The sequence below is a fragment of the Ovis aries genome, chromosome X, assembly GCF_016772045.2.
Source record: "Ovis aries strain OAR_USU_Benz2616 breed Rambouillet chromosome X, ARS-UI_Ramb_v3.0, whole genome shotgun sequence".
NCBI lineage: Eukaryota > Metazoa > Chordata > Mammalia > Artiodactyla > Bovidae > Ovis > Ovis aries.
In genome coordinates, this window is record NC_056080.1 from 55,031,791 (window position 1) to 55,052,575 (window position 20,785).

The window sequence follows — 20,785 nt, forward strand, 5'->3', positions numbered from 1 at the left end:
CTAGATAATCCATGAAATAATTTTGTTTGCTTGCTGCCTACTTCATTGCCAAGTAAAACCCAGCATTAGCTGGGAGCAGAGAAAGGAAAAGAAAGAAGAGTATATAGTTTCCTTAGAGAACAAAAGGAGGAAGGATTCCTGTAATCATTACAACAGTTTTAGAACTAGACACAGCATATGTGCACATACATGTATGTGAGCTGTTCTAGTATTTTCCAGTTTCTTTCCTAATCCCAACACAGATACAGACAGACATTGGTACATGGAATGAGCCACTCACACAGTTTTCTGCAGGCAAACATACTCATATGTCCCCATGATGACATGCTCAGGCACATATCCCTCACTCAGGGATGCATATATATATAATAATCTCAGATCTATTCAAATATTTATCCACATAGATTCACCTACAAGATAGGTGACTAGAGAAGTCATGAGACTGATGCCTTGGTACATAAAGGATACTTGACTGGCTAGGAGAAAAAAGAGACTACGGGAAAGATGGAGTTGATAAAACAGGAAAAGTAACAAACTAGTCAGCCAAGTGTACTCAGACTCCTAGTGAAAGTCAATGAAGTCCTGAATGTGAAGTGGTGAGACTTTGCTCACCACTACAGGAACCTGGGGAAGATGTCTTTGGGGAGTCTGAAGGATAGCCACTTCAGCATCTAATAAATCACTCCCAAATAAGTGTTAAGGGGCTGCTACCTCTTCTTTGTAACTGGCCCAATGAGTTCTATGTTTCCTGGCCTGGTGGAAGTTAGAGTTTTTTAGTTTGTTTTTTCCCATCCTATATAATTTCTTACTCCTATTATAGATGGTCAGCTAATAGTATTGCTGCTTCCTTTTGCTTTCCACCAATGTCATTATTTCTTAGAAGCACCTATGCTAAGCCATTCTTTTGGTGTAGTGACTCACGTTAATGCCCCATGAGTTAGCCTTTCATCTTCGTCATCTGCAGTCTTGATCCAACTGAATGTCACTCTTGAGAACCCGTCATTCTAGCATGTATTACTTAGTTTATTAGGAGTAGCTTTTAAAACCTCTGTATCTTCTTGACTTTTTCTGGCTTCTTGGACCTATCCTTAATGGATAGGTCTCCCGTTGGGAAGTCCCACCCATCTTGGAGATGATAAAATCATTAAAAATGATCTGGGCCAACCCCTCTGGCCAAGCTAGGGAATCCCTTCTCTAACATCCCAGAGTGGAGGCATCTGAGGAAACACGTGCCATTGCTGAGTAGCACTCATCTATTCATTCATTATTTATTTGGTCAACAAACTCTTAATTTCTGAGAATGTCTTCTAATTTCCCCCTTTTCCTACCTAATCTGCTTCTTCTCTCATCCTAGAGGGTGAGAACAAAGTTAATTCTTATCTTCTGTTTAAAGGTTTCTGTAATTGCTCCTCCCCATTTCTCTTGACAAATAAATCACTTCCTTTGCTGTGAACCCAGAACACATATCTCAGAGCACTTACCACACTATATTATAGTTCATCACATGAATGTCTTCTACTCCAGACTGGGAGCTCTTGTACCACTAGCACTTAAACCGGGATACATGGCATATGCACAGTCAAGATTTGTTGCATGAATTAATTAATACATTTACTGAATGCCAAGTATATGTAAGACTCAGTGATGAACAATGTAGAGAATAGGATATGACTAAGACAGAATCCCTGATTCACATGGGGGCAAAATTCATATGCAGTATTTGTCAAATCTGAGAATGCATCAGAATCATCTGGAAGGCTTATTAAAACACAGATTTCTAGGCCCCAGCCCCTGCCCCACAGCTTTTGATTCAGTAGAGCTGAGTAGGGCACAAGAATTTTCATTTCTAACACATCCCCAGATGATGCTGATACTACTAGTCTTGGGAGCATACTCCATCATGTACTAACTGTGTGACCTTGGGCCAGTTACTTAACCTCTCTCTGCCTTATGTACCATTTGTTTCCTGCTCGGATGCCTTATGAGGGTTAAATGAGGAGTTAACATTTGTAAAAGAGGACTTTAAAATACAGGAAGGGGAACAGGAAGCCAACCTTAACATCCTTTCGTGGTATGAACTGAACAAGTTTGAGAGTGACTGTTGGCTCCTTGGTTTGGGGCACTGTGATTATATTAATGTAGCTCAAAGAAGCATGAACTCTTTTTTGAAAGGCTCTTTCAGACTGTTGACTCATCTGGAGCTTAAAGTCAAGTAAATCCCCTAAGCCCTTTTCACACTTTGATGCTGCCAAGCCAAGTTCCTATTGTCCTGTTCTGCTGCAATTTATGCCCTTGGGCCTAAAGGCCAAGCCTTATATTTATCCCCTTTTCAGCTTGTTGACTTTGACCCAACTGCTTGTTAAGGTCATTTGTCAATCTTGATTCTGTCATCCAGTGGCTCTCCCTCCAGCTGTAGGTACTTCAAAGTTGACAAGTTGCCCTTCTATATTTTTATTTTAATTAGTTAAAATTGCTGAATAATGCAGGACATTCCCTTACAATTAACATTAGCCTATTCAAAAGCAACCTTGTGGACATGATTATTTACTTGGTTATGAATCTTCTTAACATTGCTATATTCTAGCCCACATTACTATCCATGTAGTAATCTTGTCACCTTGTTCATAGGATTCATTTAACACCTTATTGTCATTTTATCTGGTCCCTGTCACCTCTCTCCTTTACTCCACAGTAGCCATGCTCTTCTCTTCACTGTCCCTAGACATCCTAGGCCATCTGGGTAGCTTCTTAATCTTCCTCCTGACCCCTAAAAAACTATTCCCCCAGATATCTGCTTTACTTACTACCTTCATTCAAATCTCATCTCAAATGTCATCTCCCCAGAGGAGCCATTCCTGATCATCTTGTCTAAAATAACATCCCCTTCAGTCTCCATCCCCTTTTCGTGCTCTATTTTTCTTCATATCACATTATTTCTATATTTATTTCTTACAGTCTGTATCCTTATATTAGAATATAAGTTCCACAAGAGCAAAGATTGTTTCTATCTTGTCTATCATTATATATCAGAACATAACAAGGACAAGCACAAAGAATGCCCTCAGTACATATATGTTGAATGAATGAATGTCTTAACTACCACTATTTTAACATATTTTTCATTTAAAAAAGTGTTAAAAAAAAAAAAGGATAACATGTTCAAGGAGGATAACTCCTTCCAGGCTATGCTACTGAAGGAACATAGCAGACTCCTCATGTAGTTATAAGTCCTGGCAAGCTCTGAAAATGTGGTGCATGACAGCCTAACTGGTTCAGGATGCCTTCAAGTTCCACTGGCCAGTGATTAGAACTTAGCCCATAGAGGAAGCTTGCTTTAGATTTTTCCAGGTAAAATAGCCATGAAGTCTGCTCAAGTCAATAGTCTTCCTTCAGGCTTCTTTTTATCCAGGCTACAACAAATGGGGCATTTCAACCTGCCTCTCTCCCCCTAGCCCACACCATTCAGGAGCAACCCATATCCTTTTTCCTCTTTGCACTTATTTTTGCTGGGGAATCCCTGCAAAGCTATGAGCTCAGAGGTTTGGGGGCTCATAATTTGTCTAGCATCTCCTATGAGGCCATTGCTCACTGCCTGTCTCCCTGCCAACAGACTCTACGACTCAGCATGAGCTGGCAGGCTTTGGCAATTTAGACTGCTATAACTCCACTTCTCTATGGGGAATTTTACTATTGGGGATTATTAAAAGCTTCTGTCTTGTCCAGACAATTTCCCTATAGTCTTGTTTCCCCTGAAAGTTGATATGATAACTTAGATTGCTCTACCAGAGCCTTAGAGGAGCAATTAAAGTGCCCTGCTTCACCCCACGTTGATATCTTCTGTTATTAGTTCTTGGCTGAAAGGCAGCCTTTCCTACCTATCTCTCCTGACATTATATCTTCTCAGTGTAGCAACTGAGCCATCACTCACTGAGCTAGTATTCATTAGGTGTGTTGATCCTTCTCCTAAGCTCTCAGTCTTCTCTTTCCTTAGTTTCCCCTTGACATTTTATTGACCTTTGGTTGTGGTACCAATTTTTTATTCTTTGTGTTACAATACACATTTTTGTATGTCTGTCTCCCCAGCTTGAGGGCAAGGTCTAGAACTGTAGAAGTATCTAGCATGATGATTGGTATGTAGTAGTTGCTTAAGAAATATTGGCTACCTGGCAACAGCTGGGCAAAGATCAGCTTTTTTTTTTTTTTCAATGAAAGCCCCTTTGGGTTGCATCTGACTTCCCTTCTGTTCTTCAGTCTCAGAGGCACAAGGAAGCTGTGGGAGGTATTAGATGCCTGTTATCTTGATGGTGGTAATGGTATCATGAGTATTTGCATATGTCTAAGCTCACTAAATTGTACACATTAAAATATATGCAGTTCTTTGTATATGTTATACCTCAATAAAGCTGTTTTTAAAAGTCTGCAAATTTTGATGTTAAGTCATCTCAATGGCCCTTTTCTTTTTTTTTTTTTTTCTTTTTTCTTTTCTTTCTGTTGTGTGCACTATTAGGCCAATTAGTAGTATCTCCAGACTTTTGGCATCTTGATTGGTCTTCAGCCTGTTCATGCCCCCTTCTCATCTTCATCAACTCCAAAAGTGGCGATCATCAAGGGATCGTCTTCCTCCGGAAATTCAAGCAGTACCTTAACCCATCTCAAGTGTTTGACCTGTCAAAGGGTGGACCTGAAGCCGGGTAAGCATGGGGTAAGGGATGTAGTTGGGCATATAGAAATGATTCCCCTCTCTGCACATTCTAGAGTAGGATATGCTTCCTGGAATTAGTTCTAGTACCTGCACAGGAAAGATCTATTTTCTCAAGACAGGACACAAACACAGCACCAGAACATCTTGAGTTGGCTGGCTAGCAGACTTTTAGCCATCTCCAGAAATCCTTTCAAGCCTATGTCTTGCTCTCAGATTTGCTTTATCTTTTCCAGTTGGAAAAGGTAAAACTGTGTCTCCTGACTTCAGAGGAGGAGGCAAACTGATATTACTACACACATTTCCTGTCATTCACTCTTTTTCCTGGGGACCAGTAGATATATTTCTACTAGAAAGCTGTATTATTTAGAGACCATCTGGCTGTTCAGCCCTGGTTTCTGTGAACCCACTGGCAACTGTGCAAGGCATTCTTCCTAGGCCTCAGCAAGTAGATTTGGCTAGGCCACTAGTAACTTACAGAACAAGGTTGAGCCAACAAAAGTGTGGGTCAAGGCAAGGCCTGTGGGAGCATTTCCTGTAATCTTAAGTACACAGAGAGATAGAGGTTAAGGAAAAAGAGGCAGGTAGCCTAATAGCAGAGTGCAGAAGGAGCAGTCCTTAGCTCCTGGCACATTGTAGGAAAGAGTTTTAAAACTTGTTAGTTCATGAAATGACTGCCCTTTCCCTTCTTCCTTCCAGGCTCTGCATGTTCAAGAACTTTGCTCGCTTTCGCGTGGTGGTTTGTGGTGGAGATGGCAGTGTGAACTGGGTCTTATCTCTGATTGATGCCTTTGGATTACATGAACAGGTGAGTCCCTAGGTGATTTAGTTTAACCATTGCTAGAGAGAGTATGGAGCTGCTTATCCTACGACATCCCCGTCTTTACTCTCTTTGTCTATAAAATGTGTGTTTCCTACTGGTTTCACAGTCAACCTGACTGACAGATTCCCAATCTAAACCTATACCATTTTGGGATCTATCAATAGGAAGGAGAAAAGAGGAAATTAGCTGAAAAAATGAGCAATGCTCTATTCCCCAAGCCCCAAGATGAAGATTTAAAGGGGAGGAGGGCAAGCAAAAAAGAAGTGGCATCAGGGAGCATTCAATACCCATTCCCTACCCTTCCTGAGGCCACTTATTTTCTTCACTGAGTCTCAAGTGTAGCAGAATGTTCCTCTACCTCTACCTCACCGCGCTCTCCCTAAGCAGCCCCCTACTCTTCTGACTGCAGTAACTTTGTCTCCTTGAGGCCCCTCATCTCCTTGGACCAGCCTAGATAAAAATCTGTGGCTATGTTTCTCTTTTAGAAGCATAACTACAAATATTGGCATATTCCAGCAACTTTTCTGCTTACTGAGTAGGTTCTGTATTGCCAAGAGTGGGACCCAACTACTTGGGGAAAATTTCACTCAGTTTCAAATATCTTCCTATACACTTCCTAAAATCACAAGTCCTTTATTGCCACTGACTTTGAGACAATATTCTTTCCCAAAAAGGATCCTCTGGGTCTTTTTATGGGTGGATCTTGGTAGGATTGTCTGAAAAGGTTGCCTGGTATTGTTCTTGCAGTGTCAGCTGGCAGTCATCCCTCTTGGAACTGGTAATGACCTGGCCCGTGTCCTCGGCTGGGGTGCATTCTGGAACAAAAACAAGTCACCTCTGAACATCCTCAACAGAGTAGAGAAAGCTGGTGTGAGGATTCTAGACAGGTGAGTGGCTGAAAGATCAGTTCATTGTGGCTCTTCCAGTCCCTTGCCAGTTACTCTCAGTTACATTATCTCAATCAGGGATGTTCTAAACTCCTTCACAGAGCCTCATTGCTTTTCTGGCTCCAGTGCAGGGAAATTTGGGGGATCTTGTTTATTAAGAAAAAATAATCTACTATGTATCCTTTAAACATCACTGAAGCCCCTCTTCAAACTTAAAAGATCCTAGAGCAGGAACCCCCATCAGTAAATTTCAAGGGTTCTTCGAACCTCCTTCAAATTGCATAGCTAATTATCTATGTAAGCATAGTTTTTCCTTGGGAAAATTTCCATCTTTCTATTCTAAGATTGTAGAAAAAACTATTCTATAGTTCTATAGCTTCATTCAGTTCTCAAAGAAATTAAAAAAGAGGATTCATAAATAATTGGCCTGGATTATTTGTGCCCTAGAAAAGAGAGAATATTGCCCTCCAATCTTCTGAGAAGAGAGATTTTCTATGAGGGGGCATACTATTTGATTTATGGCTGCTAATAAGACTATCCTTGGGAGCTTTTTCAAGGTACCAAGCTGGGCCCTAGCACAAACATTCTTATTCAGTAGGTCTTGGGTAGGGCTCTGGTATGTATATGTTACAAAAGCACCTCAAGTGATCTTGACAGTTATCACTGCTTGGGAAGTGCTGCTGTCTGAGAACTCTGTGGTAGAATTCCTTCCATCAAACTGGCTTTGAGAAGTCATGAGGCAGAGGACCCTCTTGGTCCTCTAACCTTGAGATCAAGTGACCTGAGATAACTTGGGCATCCCCTACAACACATCATGACTCACCACATAAATATTTTGACCTTTTTCATGACATATGAAGCATTGATGCCACCCTTTAATGAAACAGAGCCCTAAATATTTGTCTTTAAATGTTATCTCAGATGGAGTGTGATGATCCGTGAGACTCCCAGACAAACCCCATTGCTAAGAGGGCAAGTTGAAATGGACGTACCCCGATTTGAGGTAACTACTGCCTAGTTGTAATTCAAGCCAACATCTTTATTCTGCATTGAAATAATAGGTAAAAACCAAAGAGAACCATTTGTATTATCCATGGTCTTGATGAAGATGAGATCAATGAGGATTAGGGACATTTCAATCAGCAGTTCTTTACCAAACAAAACTGTGTGAGGTGTTGGGGATATAATTCCATCAGAAAATATGGATTAACTATAGTGTGTGAGATACTGTTCTAGGAGTTGTTCTTATAGGCTAATTGGCAAAGAAGATTGGCACAGTTCATGCTGTCATGGAGCCCATAGTCTATGTGCAGTGGTAGAAAAATAGTTTAATAAAATAGTAATAGTGTTTGTATATAATGAAATAGAAGGGAATGGAAATACCCAGCAGGTGTACCTAACCCGGGGCTTCCCAGGTGGTGCTAGTGGTAAAGAACCCACCTGCCATTCCAGGTAGGTGTAAGAGATGCCAGTTTGATCCCTGGGTCTGAAAGATCCCCTGGAGGAGGGCATGGCAACCCACTCCAGTATTCTTGCTTGAAGAATCCCATGGACAGAAGAGCCTAGTGGGCTGCAGTCCATAGTGTCGCAAAAAGTCAGACATGACTAAAGCGACTTAGCACACACATACCTAACCCAGTCTGGGGAAAATCAGGGAAAACTCAGAAGGTCATTTCAGAAGCAATTCAAGGACCAGAGGGAGTTAATTAAGATAATAAGAAAAGAGGAAGCCTGTTTCAGAAAGATGGAACAGTGTGTGTTACAAAGGAAAGAGCATGGAATATTCACAGAACATAAATGCATTCATAATGGCTAAGGCATAGGGGCCTTAGCCATAGCGGGTATATAGGGAAAGTAACCAAACATGAGGTTGGAAAGGCAATCCGGGATCAGGCCAGGAAGGACCTGGTAAACCATGGCAGGAAGTTTATAAACTTTTTTTTTTTTAGTTAATTTAGGGCTCCCCTGGTGGCTCAGACAGTAAAGAATCTGCCTGCAATGCAGGGGACCCAGGTTCCGTTCCTGGGTCAGGAAGATCCCCTGGAGAAGGGAATGACAATCCACTCCAGTATTCTTGCCTGAAGAATTCCATGGACAGAGGAGCCTGGCAGGCTACAGTCCATAGGGTCGCAAAGAGTTGGATACAACTGAGTGACTAACACTTTCAACACATAGTTGATTTAGGGCTTCCCTGGTGGCTCAGATGGTAAAGAATCTTCCTGCAATGCAGGAGACCTGGGTTCGATCCCTGGGTGGGGAAGACTCCCTGAAGGAGAGCATGGAAACCCACTCCAATATTCTTGCCTAGAGAATTTCATGGGTAGAGGAGTCTGACAGGCTGTAGTCCCTAGGATTGCAAAGAGTCGGACATGACTGAGGCAACTTAGCACACATGCACACAAAGTTTAAAGTTATTACAATATAATAGCTATATTTTGCTGTGCAATATAATATATCTTTATTGCTTATTTTATAGATAGTAGTTTGTATCTCATAATCTCATATTCCTGCCTTGCTCTTTCCATCTTCCTTCTCCCCACTTGTAGCCACCAGCTTTTTCTAAATATCTGAGTCTATTTCTGTCTTCTAGTATTAATCCTTTTGTATTATATTTTAGATTCCACATATAAGTGGTAACAGTATTTGTCTTTCTATTTTTACTTATTTCACTATGAATAATACCCTCTAGGTCCATCCACATTTTTGAAAATAGCAGAATTTCATTCTTTCTATGACTGTTATATCCCATTTTGTGTGTGTACACACACACACACACACACACACACCCAAATCTTCTTTATCCATTCATCTGTTGATAGATATTTAGGTTGCTTCCATATTTTGGTCATTGTAAATAATGCTGCTAAGAATATTGAGATACATGTATCTTTTCAAATAAGTGTTTTCATTTCTTCAGGTATATTCCTAGGAATGGAATTTATAAATCATATGGTAGTTCAATTATCAGTTTTTTCGGGAATTTTCATACTGTTTTCCATAATGGCTGTACCAATTTATATTCCTACTGATGGTATAATTGGGTTCCCTTTTCTCAGCATCCTCACAAGTGTTTACTATGTATTGTCTTTTTTATGATAGTTATTCTGACAGGTGTGAAGTGGTATCTCATTGTGGTTTTCATTTGTATTTCTCTAATGATTAGCAGTTTTGAGCATCTTTTTCTTGAGCCTGTTGGCCATTTGTATATCTTCTTTGGAAAAATGTCTATTCAGATCTTCTGCTCATTTTACTTTAAATTTTTTATTTTGCACTGGGTGTAGTCCAAATAGCTTGATAGTTTCAGGAGAACAGCAAAGGGTCTCAGCCATACATATACAAGTATCCATTCTTCTCCAAACTCTGCCACATAAGATTGAGCAGAGTTCCATGTGCTATACAGTAGGTCCTTTTTGGTAATCCATTTTAAATATACCAGTGTGCACATGTCCATCCCAAACTCACTATCTCTTCCCCCTGCCCTTCCTCCTGGCAACCATGAACTCACACTCTAAGTCTGTGAGTCTGTTTCTGTTTTTTAAGTAAGTTCATTTCTATCATTTCTTTTTAGATTCCATATATAAGGGATGTCATATGATATTTCTACTCCTCTTGTCTGACTTACTTCTCTCAGTATGACACTGTCTAGGTCCATCCATGTTGCTGCAAATGGCATTATTTTTTTTAAATAGCTGGGTAATATTCCAAAATTGCATATATGTATCACATCTTCTTTATCCATTCCTCTGTCAATTGACATTCAAGTTGCTTCTATGTCTTGGCTATGGTAAACAGTGCTGCAATGAACATTGGGGTGCATGTATCCTTTTGGATCATGTTTTTCTCTGGAAAAATGCCCAGGAGTGTTAACTTATATGCAGAGTACATGATGAGAAACGCTGGGCTGGAAGAAGCACAAGCTGGAATCAAGATTGCCGGGAGAAGTATCAATAACTTCAGATATGCAGATGGCACCACCCTTATGGCAGAAAGTGAAGAGGAACTAAAAAGCCTCTTGATGAAAGTGAAAGAGGAGAGTGAAAAAGTTGGCTTAAAGCTCAACATTCAGAAAACGAAGATCATGGCATCCGGTCCCAGCAATTCATGGGAAATAGATGGGAAACAGTGGAAACAGTGTCAGACTTTATTTTGGGGGGCTCCAAAATCACTGCAGACAGTGATTGCAGCCATGAAATTAAAAGACACATACTCCTTGGAAGGCAAGTTATGACCAACCTAGACAGCATATTCAAAAGCAGAGACATTACTTTGCCAACAAAGGTCCATCTAGTCAAGGCTATGGTTTTTCCAGTAGTCATGTATGGGTGTGAGAGTTGGACTGTGAAGAAAGCTGAGTGCCAAAGAATTGATGCTTTTGAACTGTGGTGTTGGAGAAGACTCTTGAGAGTCCCTTGGACTGCAAGGAGATCCAACCAGTCCATTCTAAAGATCAGTCCTGGGTGTTCTTTGGAAGGAGTGATGCTAAAGCTGAAACTCCAGTACTTTGGCCACCTCATGCAAAGAGTTGACTCACTGGAAAAGACTCTGATGCTGGGAGGGATTGGGGGCAGGAGGAGAAGGGGACGACAGAGGATGAGATGGCTGGATGACATCACTGAATCAATGGACATGAGTCTGAGTGAACTCCGGGAGTTGGTGATGAACAGGGAGGCCTGGCGTGCTGCAATTCATGGGGTCGCAAAGAGTCGGACGCGATTGAGAGACTGAACTGAACTGAGCTGATGGTAGCTCTATTTTTAGTTTGCTTTTTTTCTTAAGGAACCTCCATTCTGTTATCCATAGTAGCTATACCAATAAGAGGGTTCCCTTCTCTCCACACCCTCTCCAGCATTTATCGTTTGTCAATTTTTTGATGATAGCAATTCTGGCTGGTGTGAGATATTATCTCATTGTAGTTTGGATTTCCATTTCCCCAGTAATTAATGATGTTGAATATCTTTTCATGTGCCTCATCTCCATCTGTATGTCTTCTTTGGAGAAACATCTATTCTTCCCTTTTTCTGATTGGGTTGTTTGTTTTGATACTGTTAAGTGTCATAAGCTGTTCAAAAATTTTGGAGACTAATCCCTTATCAGTCACATCATTTGCAAACATTTTCTTCCAATCTGTGGGTTGTCTTTTCATTTTGCTTATTGTTTCCTTTGCTGTGCAAAAGCTTCTGAGCTTAAGTAGGTCCCATTTGTTTATTTTTGCTTTTATTTCCATTATTCTGGGAGACCTTCTGCCCATTTTGGTAGGTTGTTTTGTTTGTTTTTTTTTAATATTGAGTTCTGTTTTTTATTTTTTTGGCTATGAACCCCTAATTCTGGTCATATCATATATGAATATTTTCTTTCATTCAGTAGGTTGTCATTTCATTTTGTCAGTGGTTTCCTTTGCTGTGCCAAAACCTTCAAGTTTAATTAGGTCCCACTTGCTAATTTTGTTTTTATTTCTTTTGTCTTAGACATATACAAAAAAATATTGCTACAACTTATATAAAGTAGTATGCTGCTTATGTTCTCTTCTAGGTTTATAGATCTTTTTTTTTTTTCAAAGGAATGAGATTTTTTATTATCTATTTCTACATAGCTAATCATTGCTAAATTCAGTGGCTCAAAACAACATCAAATATGTTTTTATGTCTCACAGTATCTATAGGTTAGGAATTCAGGAGGGGATGGAATGGGTGGTTCTGGTTTGGGGTCTCTCATACAGCTGCAGTCGGAAGTTGGATAGATCTGGAACAGATGACTGAGAGAGTTGGAGACTGGCGGGCAGCTCTTTCTTCAGATAGATCCCAGGTTTCTCCTCATGTAGTAGTTCAGACTCCCTTGCAGTATGGCAGCCTCAGGGAAATCAGATTGCTTACAGGGGGATTGATGGATCCAACAGCGATACAGGTGAAAGTACACTACATTTTATGTCCTACCAATTGGAGTTAAACAGCATCATTTATGCTCCACGCTGTAAATGGAGGTAGTCACGAAGGCCCACTCTGATTCAAGAAGAGGAAATACAGACTCCACTATTTGATGGTGGAGTGGCAAGGTTCTAGAGGAAATTATAGGGTAGGAGATAGTTTTGTAGACATCTTTGGAAGATAATAATCTGCCAAAATGAGTAATATGGACATTTTGTGGACTTCATTATATTTATTCTACAATATGACATATTTATTTTTGAACAATGTTTATCAATATATAATGGAAAAGAAAATGATAGGAGAATTGATTGAATGCTACTTAGGAATTTTTATTTTCTTTTTATATGTTTCCCTAAGGAAGACTACCCCAAAACTTTTAAACTCTTACTTACCTTTTGCATATTTAACGAAGGTATGTTAACCTATATTGGTATTTGAAAAGTCACATTCTCCTTGAAAAGAAAAAAGGAAATTATAATTACCAAACCTTCACCTTACAATTTGAAAATGCAATACAGTAAAAAATTATAAAATATTTTAATCTGAAGTTTTTCATCAGTCTTCTTAGATATTTGTTTTATTTATTTATTTATTTTTTTTTTAATTTTTTTATTTTTAAAATTTTAAAATCTTTAATTCTTACATGCATTCCCAAACATGAACCCTCCTCCCACCTCCCTCCCCTAACATCTTTCTGGGTCATCCCCATGCACCAGCCCCAAGCTAGGTTTATAGATCTTTAATCAGTTTTGAGTTTATTTTTTGTACATGGTATGAGAAAATGTTCTTTTTTTAATTTAAATTTTATTTTTTTACTTTACAATACTGTATTGGTTTTCCCATACATTGACATGAATCCACCACAAGTATACATGAGTTCCCAACCCTGAACCCCCCTCCCACCACCCTCCCCATATCATCTCTCTTGGTCATCCCAGTGTACCAGCCCCAAGCATCCTGTATCCTGTATCGAACCTAGACTATTGATTTATTTCTTACATGATAGTATACATGTTTCAATGCCTAATTTTATTCTTTTGCATGTAACTGACCAGTGATCCCAGCACCATTTATTGAAGAGATAGTCTTTTCTTCATTGTGTATTCTTGATTCATTTCTTATAGATTAATTGATCATAAATCTAAAGGTTTATTTCTGAGCTCTCTCTTCTGTTCCATTTATCTTTGTGTCTGTTTTTGTGCCAGTACCATGCTGTTTGATTACTGTAGCTTTGTAATATAGTTTGAAGTCAAGTAGCATGATACTTCCCAGTTTGTTCTTTTTTCTCAAGATGGCTTTGGCAATTGTGGTTCTTTTGTGGTTCCATATAAAATTTAGGATTATTCTAGTACTGTGAAAGATATCCTGGATATTTGCTAGAGATTGCATTAAATCTATAGATTGCTTCAAGTACTATGGACATTTTAAACCATATTAACTTTTTCAACCCATGAACAAGAGATATATTCCCATTTCATTGTATCATCTTCAGTTTCTTTCATCAAGGTTTTATAGTTTTCAGAGTATAGGTCTTTCACCTCCTTGGTTAGATTTATTCCTAATTATTTTATTCTTCTTCTATGCAATTTTAAACAAGATTATTTTCTTGCTTTCTTTTTCTGATAGCTCATCATTTGTGTAGAGGAAAGCAACAAATTTGTGTACATTTATCTTGTATCCTGCAACTTTACTGAATTCTTTTCTGGCTCTAATAATGTTTTGTGGAAAATTTAGAGTTTTCTATATATAGTTTCATGTCACCTGCAACTTGTGACAATTTTACTACTTCCCTTCTAATTTGGATGCCTTTTATTTCTTTTTATTTTCTGACTGCTATGGCTAGGACTTCCAATAATATGTTAAATATAAGTAACTTCTAATGAGTATCCATGTCTCATTCTTGATTTTAGAGCAAAGGCTTTCAGCTTTTTACCACTGAGTATGATGTTGCCTGTGGATTTGTCACAATGGCCTTAATTATGTTGAGATATATTCCCTCTATACCCACTGGGATGAGAGTTCTATCATGAATGGATTTTGAATTTTGTCAAATGCTTTTTCTGCATCTATTGAGATGGTCATGTGATTTTTTCCTTCCTTTTGTTAATGTGATATGTCACATTGATTAATTTGCAAATATTGAATCATCTTTACATCCCTGGAATAAATCCAACTTAATTATGGTATATAATTATGTTTATATGTTATTGGATTTGGTTTGCCAATATTTTGCTGAGGATTTTTACATCTATAGTCATCAAAGATATTGGTGTGTAATTTTGTGTGTGTGATGTCTTTGTCTGGTTTTGGTATCAGGGTAAAAGTGGCCTTGTACAACGAATTTGGAAGTGTTCCTTTTTCTTCAATTTTTTGGAATAGTTTGAGAAGACTAGGTATTAGCTCTTCTCTGTATGTTTGGTAGAATCTCCTGTGAAGTCATACAATTGTGGACTTTCGTTTGCTGGAAGATTATTTTATTACAAATTCAAATTTACTACTAGTGATCAGTCTGTTCAGATTGTCTATTTCTTCCTTATTCAGTCTTGAAAGATTGTATATTTCTAGAAACGTGCTCATTCCTTCTAGGTTGTTCAATTTATTGGCATATAACTGTTCATAGTATTCTTTTTGAATCTCTGTGGTATTGGTTGTTATGTCTCCTGTTTCATTTCTTATTTGAGTCCTCTTTCTTTTCTTCTTGGTGAGCCTCACTGAAGGTTTATCAATTTTATCTTTTCAAAGAACCAACACTTAGTTTCATTGATCTTTTCTATCATTTTCTTATGGGGGCCTGTATTTTATTTATATTCTCTTGAACTTTATTTCCTGCCTTCTGATGACTTTGGGATTCATTTGCTCTTTTTATCTTTTGGGTGGTAGTATAAGTTGTTTACTTGAGATTTTTCTTGTTGCTTGAGGTAGGCCTGTATCCCTGTAAATTTCCCACTTAGAACTTCTTTGCTGTTTCCCACAGATTTTGGAAAGTTTTGTCTCCATTTTCACTTGTATCAAGATATTTTCTGATTTCCTCTTTGACTTCATCATTGTCCCATGAATTTTTTTTAGTAGCATGTTGTTTCGTCTTCACATGTTCGTGTTTTTCCATCTCTCTTTCTGTAATTGATTTCTAGCTTCATATTGTCATGGTCAGAAAAAATGCTTGATATAATTTCTATCCTCTCAAATTTGTTGAGGCTTGTTTGGTGGCCTATCATGTGATCTGTCCTGGAGAACATTCCATGTGCACTTGAAAATAATGTGTATTCTGCTGTTTTGGGATGGAATGTCCTATAGATATCTACTGATATTAAGTCCAACTGGTATAATATGTCATTTAAGACTGTCTCCTTCTTGATTTTCTCTCTAGATGATATGTCTATTGACATAAGTGAGGTGTTAAAGTCCCCTACTATATTTGTATTATTGTCAACTTTTCCCTTCATGTTTGTTAATATTTGCTTTATATAGTCAGGTGTTCCTATATTTGGTGTGTATACGTTAAGGAGTGTTGTATCTTGATTGTATTTATCACTTTGTCATTATATAATACCCTTCATCTTTTGTTAAAGACTGTTTTGTCCTATATGAATATTCCTATTCCAATTTTCTTAGTGTTTTCATTTACATGAAATATGTTTTTCCATCCTCTGGTTTTCAGTCCATGTGTGTCTTTAACTCTGAAATGAGTCTCTTGTAAGCAGCATATATACGGGTCTTATTTTGATCCAATCAGCCACCTTAAGTTTTTCAATTGGAATATTTAGTCCATTGACCTTTAAAGTAATTAGTGATAGGTATGTATTTATTGCCAATTTGTTAATTATATTATACTTGTGTTTGTATTTAACCATTCTTCTTTTAGTTTCTTCCCTTGTTGTTTGATGGTTTTCCTTATTGGTATACTTATATTATTTTCACTGTGGTTTTATGTTTCAGTTGTAGGTTTTTAATTTGTGGTTACCAATGGGTTTCTATATGTTGACCTACTTTTTTAAAACTGTTAGTCCTTTAAGTTCAAACACATTCTAAACTATCTACTTTTTTACCCCCCTCCCCACATTTTGTTTTTGATATAATATTTTACATCTCTATGTTTATCCCTTCAGTTTATTGTAGTTATAATTGATTTTACTTTTTTTTCAATCTTTGTACTGGCTTATTTAGGTGGTTGATTCTCAGCCTTTACTATATATTTGCCTTTACTAATGTAAATGTAAGTCTGCCCTGGTGGCTCAATGGTAAAGAATCTACCTCCAATGAGGAGGCATGGGTTTGAGCCCTGTGTCCAGAAACTCTGCTGGAGAAGGAAATGGCAACCAATTCCAGTATTCTTGCCTGGACAGAAGAGCCTAGCAGATTACAGTCCCTGAGTCACAAAAAGTTGGACATGACTTAGTGACTAAACAACAGCAAATGTAAATGTAGCCTTTTCAATTAGAGAAGACCCTTTAACATTTCTTTTAGGATAGGTTTTTATTGCTCAGTGTTTTTAGTTTTTGCTTGTCTGGGAAGTTCTTTTTTCTCTCCTCCAATTCTAAATGGTAATCTTGCTGGGTAGAGTATCCTAGGTTGCAAGTTTTTCCCTTTTAGGACTTTATATACAGCATGCCCTTCCTTCTGCCCTGCAAGTTTTCTGCAGAGAAATCAGCTGATAGCGTTATGAAGGTTCTTTATAAGATTCTCATGATTCTTTTGAGTTCTCTTGCTGCCTTTAGAATTCTTTATCTTAAACTTTTGCTGTTTTAATTACTTTTTTGGTGTGGGTTTGTTGGGATTCATCTTGTTTAGAATCCTCTAAGCTTCATGTACATGGATATTGGTTTCCTTCTTCACGTTTAAGAAGTTTTCAGCCATAACTTCATCAGATACATTTTCAACATCCCCCCCCACTTTGCTTCTGAGACCCCTATAGTGCAGATGTTGGTATGCTTTAATATTGTCCTAATTATCACTAAACTGTTATCATTTTTTTTAGTTTTCTTTTTGCTGCTCTGATTGTGTCCTTTCTGTTATTCTGTCTTCCAGATAACTTATGCATTCTTCTGTATCACCTAGGCTCCTGTTAATGCCTTCTAGCCTGTTTTTCATTTCATCTTTAAAAAATTCTTATCCCTGTGTTAAAATTCTCAGTGTTCATCTATTCTTTTCCCTAATTCAGTTAGCCTATCTATTACTAATGCTTTGAATTCTTTATTTAGCAAATCATTTATTTCTGTTTCATTAATTGCTTTTTCAGGGGGTTTCTCCTGTTTTTTCAATGAAACAAATCCCTCTGTCTTCTCAGTTTTGCTGTATATATTCTATGAAATTAGATGAAACAATTACCTTTTTCCAGCCTTGAAGGGGTGTTCTTGTTTATGGGCATCCCCACACACTCTGCCTGTGCCCAAGGACTTTAGTGGGAGAGCTACACCTGACTTGAGCACAAGTCATGTCTTTCCCCAGAGTATGCTAGCAGCTATCATCTTGTTAGGAGGCAATGCTGGAGATACAGCAACAAGAGCCAGAGTCAGGTGTGAAGCAGGGTTTCTCCTTCCTTCAGTGCCAACACTACCCTCTTAGAGTGAGGGCAGGTCCCAAACTGCTGGAGCAAAAGCCCTGAGGGTCAAGTCTAAGATAGCTCTATTCCCTCTAAGCTCTATTCCCTCCCAGCACCAGCACACTTCCCCAGAGGGGAATAGAACTACAGAAAGAGGGGCTGGAGAGGGCACTTGGCATGGGCCTGGGCACAGACTGTGGTGTCCTTAGTTTCACTCAGCATCCTGGAATACTTTTGATGTGGTGCCTCCGTAAACTCCAGTTTGAGGCCCCTGCCTCATTTAGATGCCGTTCAGGATCTGGGCTGGCATAGTCCCTCACATCTGAGCGCTCCCCTCAGCCATTCTCACCCTAGTGTAGAACTACTATTGTGAAGCAAGTGGGATAAAATGGGTTCTTGGCTCAGGCTGGCCATGGGCCAGAGGTTGTGGGAAACTGGCCAGAGTCCTATTCAGTTTCAATCTGTTTCTTCTGCCTTGTTTCAGGAGAAATCATATGTGTGTGTGATCACTAGCAAAGAAAAAGGTTTCTTTGGTTTGTTTGCTGTACAATACATCCAAGTTGTTTATTTATTCTATATATAACTTGCTTGTATTTTATAAATATATATTTATTTTGTATTTCTAAATCTGACACCCCTATCTCACCCCTCCCTGTTCCCTCTACACTTGCAACCACTAGTTTGTTCTCTACACCTGTGAGTCTGTTTTTATTCTTTAAGTATACATTTGTTTTATTTTTCATATCCTATGTATAAGTGATAAAGTACTCTTTTTTTCTCACTGATATATTTCATTAATCATAATACCCCCAAGGTCTATTCACATTGTTATAAATGGCAGAATTCCATTTTGGGGGGGAGCTTAGTAGTATTCCAGTAGTATTGTATGTATAAACCACATCTGTATCCATTCATCTGTTGATGGGCACTCAAGTTGCTTCCATATCTTGGCTATTATAAATAGTGCTGCTGTGAACATTGAGGTCCATGAATCTTTTCAAATTAGTGTTTTCATTTTCTGCAAATACACACCTAGCACTGAAATTGCTGGATCATATCATAGTTCTATTTTTAGTTTTTTGAAGAAACTCCGTACAGTTTCCCATAGTGACTGGAAACAGTGTAAAACCCCACCAGTAGTGTATGAAGGTTTCCATTTCTCCACATCCTATCCAAAATTTGTTATTTGTAGACTTTTTGATAATAGCCATTCTGACAGATGTGAGGTGATATCTCATTGTTGTTTTGCATTTCTGTAATAATTACTGATGTTGATCATCTTCTCATGTGCCTGTTAGCCATATAGTCTTCTTTGGAAAAATGTCTATTGAAGTCTTCTGCCCATTTGTTGATTGGGTTGTTTCTTTTTGTGGTATTGAGTTCTATGAGCTCTTTGTGTATTTTAGATATTAACCCCTTGTCAGCCACATCACTTGGAAATATTTTCTCTCCTTTCATATGTTTTATCTTCATTTTATTGAAAATTTCCTTTGCTGTGCAAAAGCTTTTAAGTTTAAATAGGCCCCATTGTTTTATTTTTGCATTTATTTCCTTTGACTTAGGAGACTGACCAAAAATATTGCTACAGTTTTGCAAAGAGCGTTCTGCCTGTGTTCTCTTCTAGGACTTTCATGGCGTCATGTCTTACACTTACGTCTTTAAACCAATTCAAGTTTATTTGTGTATATGGTCTGAGGGAATGTTCTAATCTCATTGTTTTACATGTGGTTGTCCAGTTTTCCCAATACCACTTGCTAAAGAGACTGTCTTTTCTTGACTGTATATTCTTGACTCATTTCTCATAAATTAATTGACAATAGATGTATGGGTTCATTTCTGGTTCTCTATTCTACTCCACTGATCTATGTATCTGTTTTTGTGCTAGTACCATGCTGTTTGATTACTGTAGCTTTGTAGTATATTCTGAAGTCTGGGGGGGGGTTATACCTCCAATTTGTTCTTTTTTCTCAAGATGGCTACGGCAATTTGGGGTCTTTTGTAGTTCCATATGGATTTTTATTTGTTCTGATTCTGTGAAAAATGTCATGGGTGTTTTGATAGATGTAGTCAGTCATGTCTGACTCATTGCAACCCTATGGACTGTAGCCCACCAGGCTCCCCTGTCCATGGGATTCTCCAGGCAAGAATACTGGTGTGTGTTGTCATGCCCTTCTCTAGGGAATGTTCCCAACCCAGGAATTGATCCTGGGTCCCCTGCATTGCAGGCAGACTCTTTGCCATTTAATCTGCAGATTGCTTTGGGTAGTATGGCCAACTTAAAAATATTTATTCTTCTAATCCGAGGGTATAGGGTATATTTCCATTTCTTTAAATTGTTTTCAATTCCCTTAATCAGTGTTTTTTCAAATTTTAGATTATAGGCCTTTCACCTCCTTCGTTAAGTTTATTCTTAGTGTTTTATTCTTCTGGTTGTGATTTCAAACAGGATGATCTTTTACTTTCTGTTTCTAAAATTTCCTTGTTAGTGTATAGAAATGCAATATATTTTTATATAGTAGTCTTGTATCCTTCAACCTTATTGAATTCATTTATTAGCCCTAATATTTGGGGGCAGACACTTTAGAATTCCCTATATAAATATAGTGTCATCTGCAAATAGTGACAGTTTTGCCTCTTTCCTTCTAATTTGGATGCTTTTTATTTTTTTTACTTCTCTGATTACTGTGGCTAGAACTTCCATTACTATGTTAGACAGAAGTAGTAAGAGTGGGCATCCTTGTCTTGTTCCAGAATACAATGAGAAGGTTTACAGCTTTTCATCTCTGAGTATGATGTTGGTTATGGGTTTATCAATATGGCCTTAATTATGTTGAGACATGTTTCTTCTATATGTACTATATGAGAATTTTTAACATGAATGTCAGTTCAGTTCAGTTCAGTCACTCAGTCATG

At 38.2% G+C, this 20,785-nt stretch overlaps 1 protein-coding gene across 1 annotated transcript in view; it reads left to right on the forward strand.

The window, feature by feature from the left end:
* DGKK (diacylglycerol kinase kappa) overlaps positions 1 to 20,785 on the forward strand; it is a 179,206-nt gene that overhangs the window by 115,213 nt on the left and 43,208 nt on the right. Inside the window, exons 9-12 of the mRNA XM_042242317.2 lie at positions 4,508 to 4,691; positions 5,399 to 5,507; positions 6,270 to 6,409; positions 7,331 to 7,412. Coding sequence (XP_042098251.1) covers positions 4,508 to 4,691; positions 5,399 to 5,507; positions 6,270 to 6,409; positions 7,331 to 7,412 — 515 coding nt within the window. The remainder of the gene's footprint in view (positions 1 to 4,507; positions 4,692 to 5,398; positions 5,508 to 6,269; positions 6,410 to 7,330; positions 7,413 to 20,785) is intronic.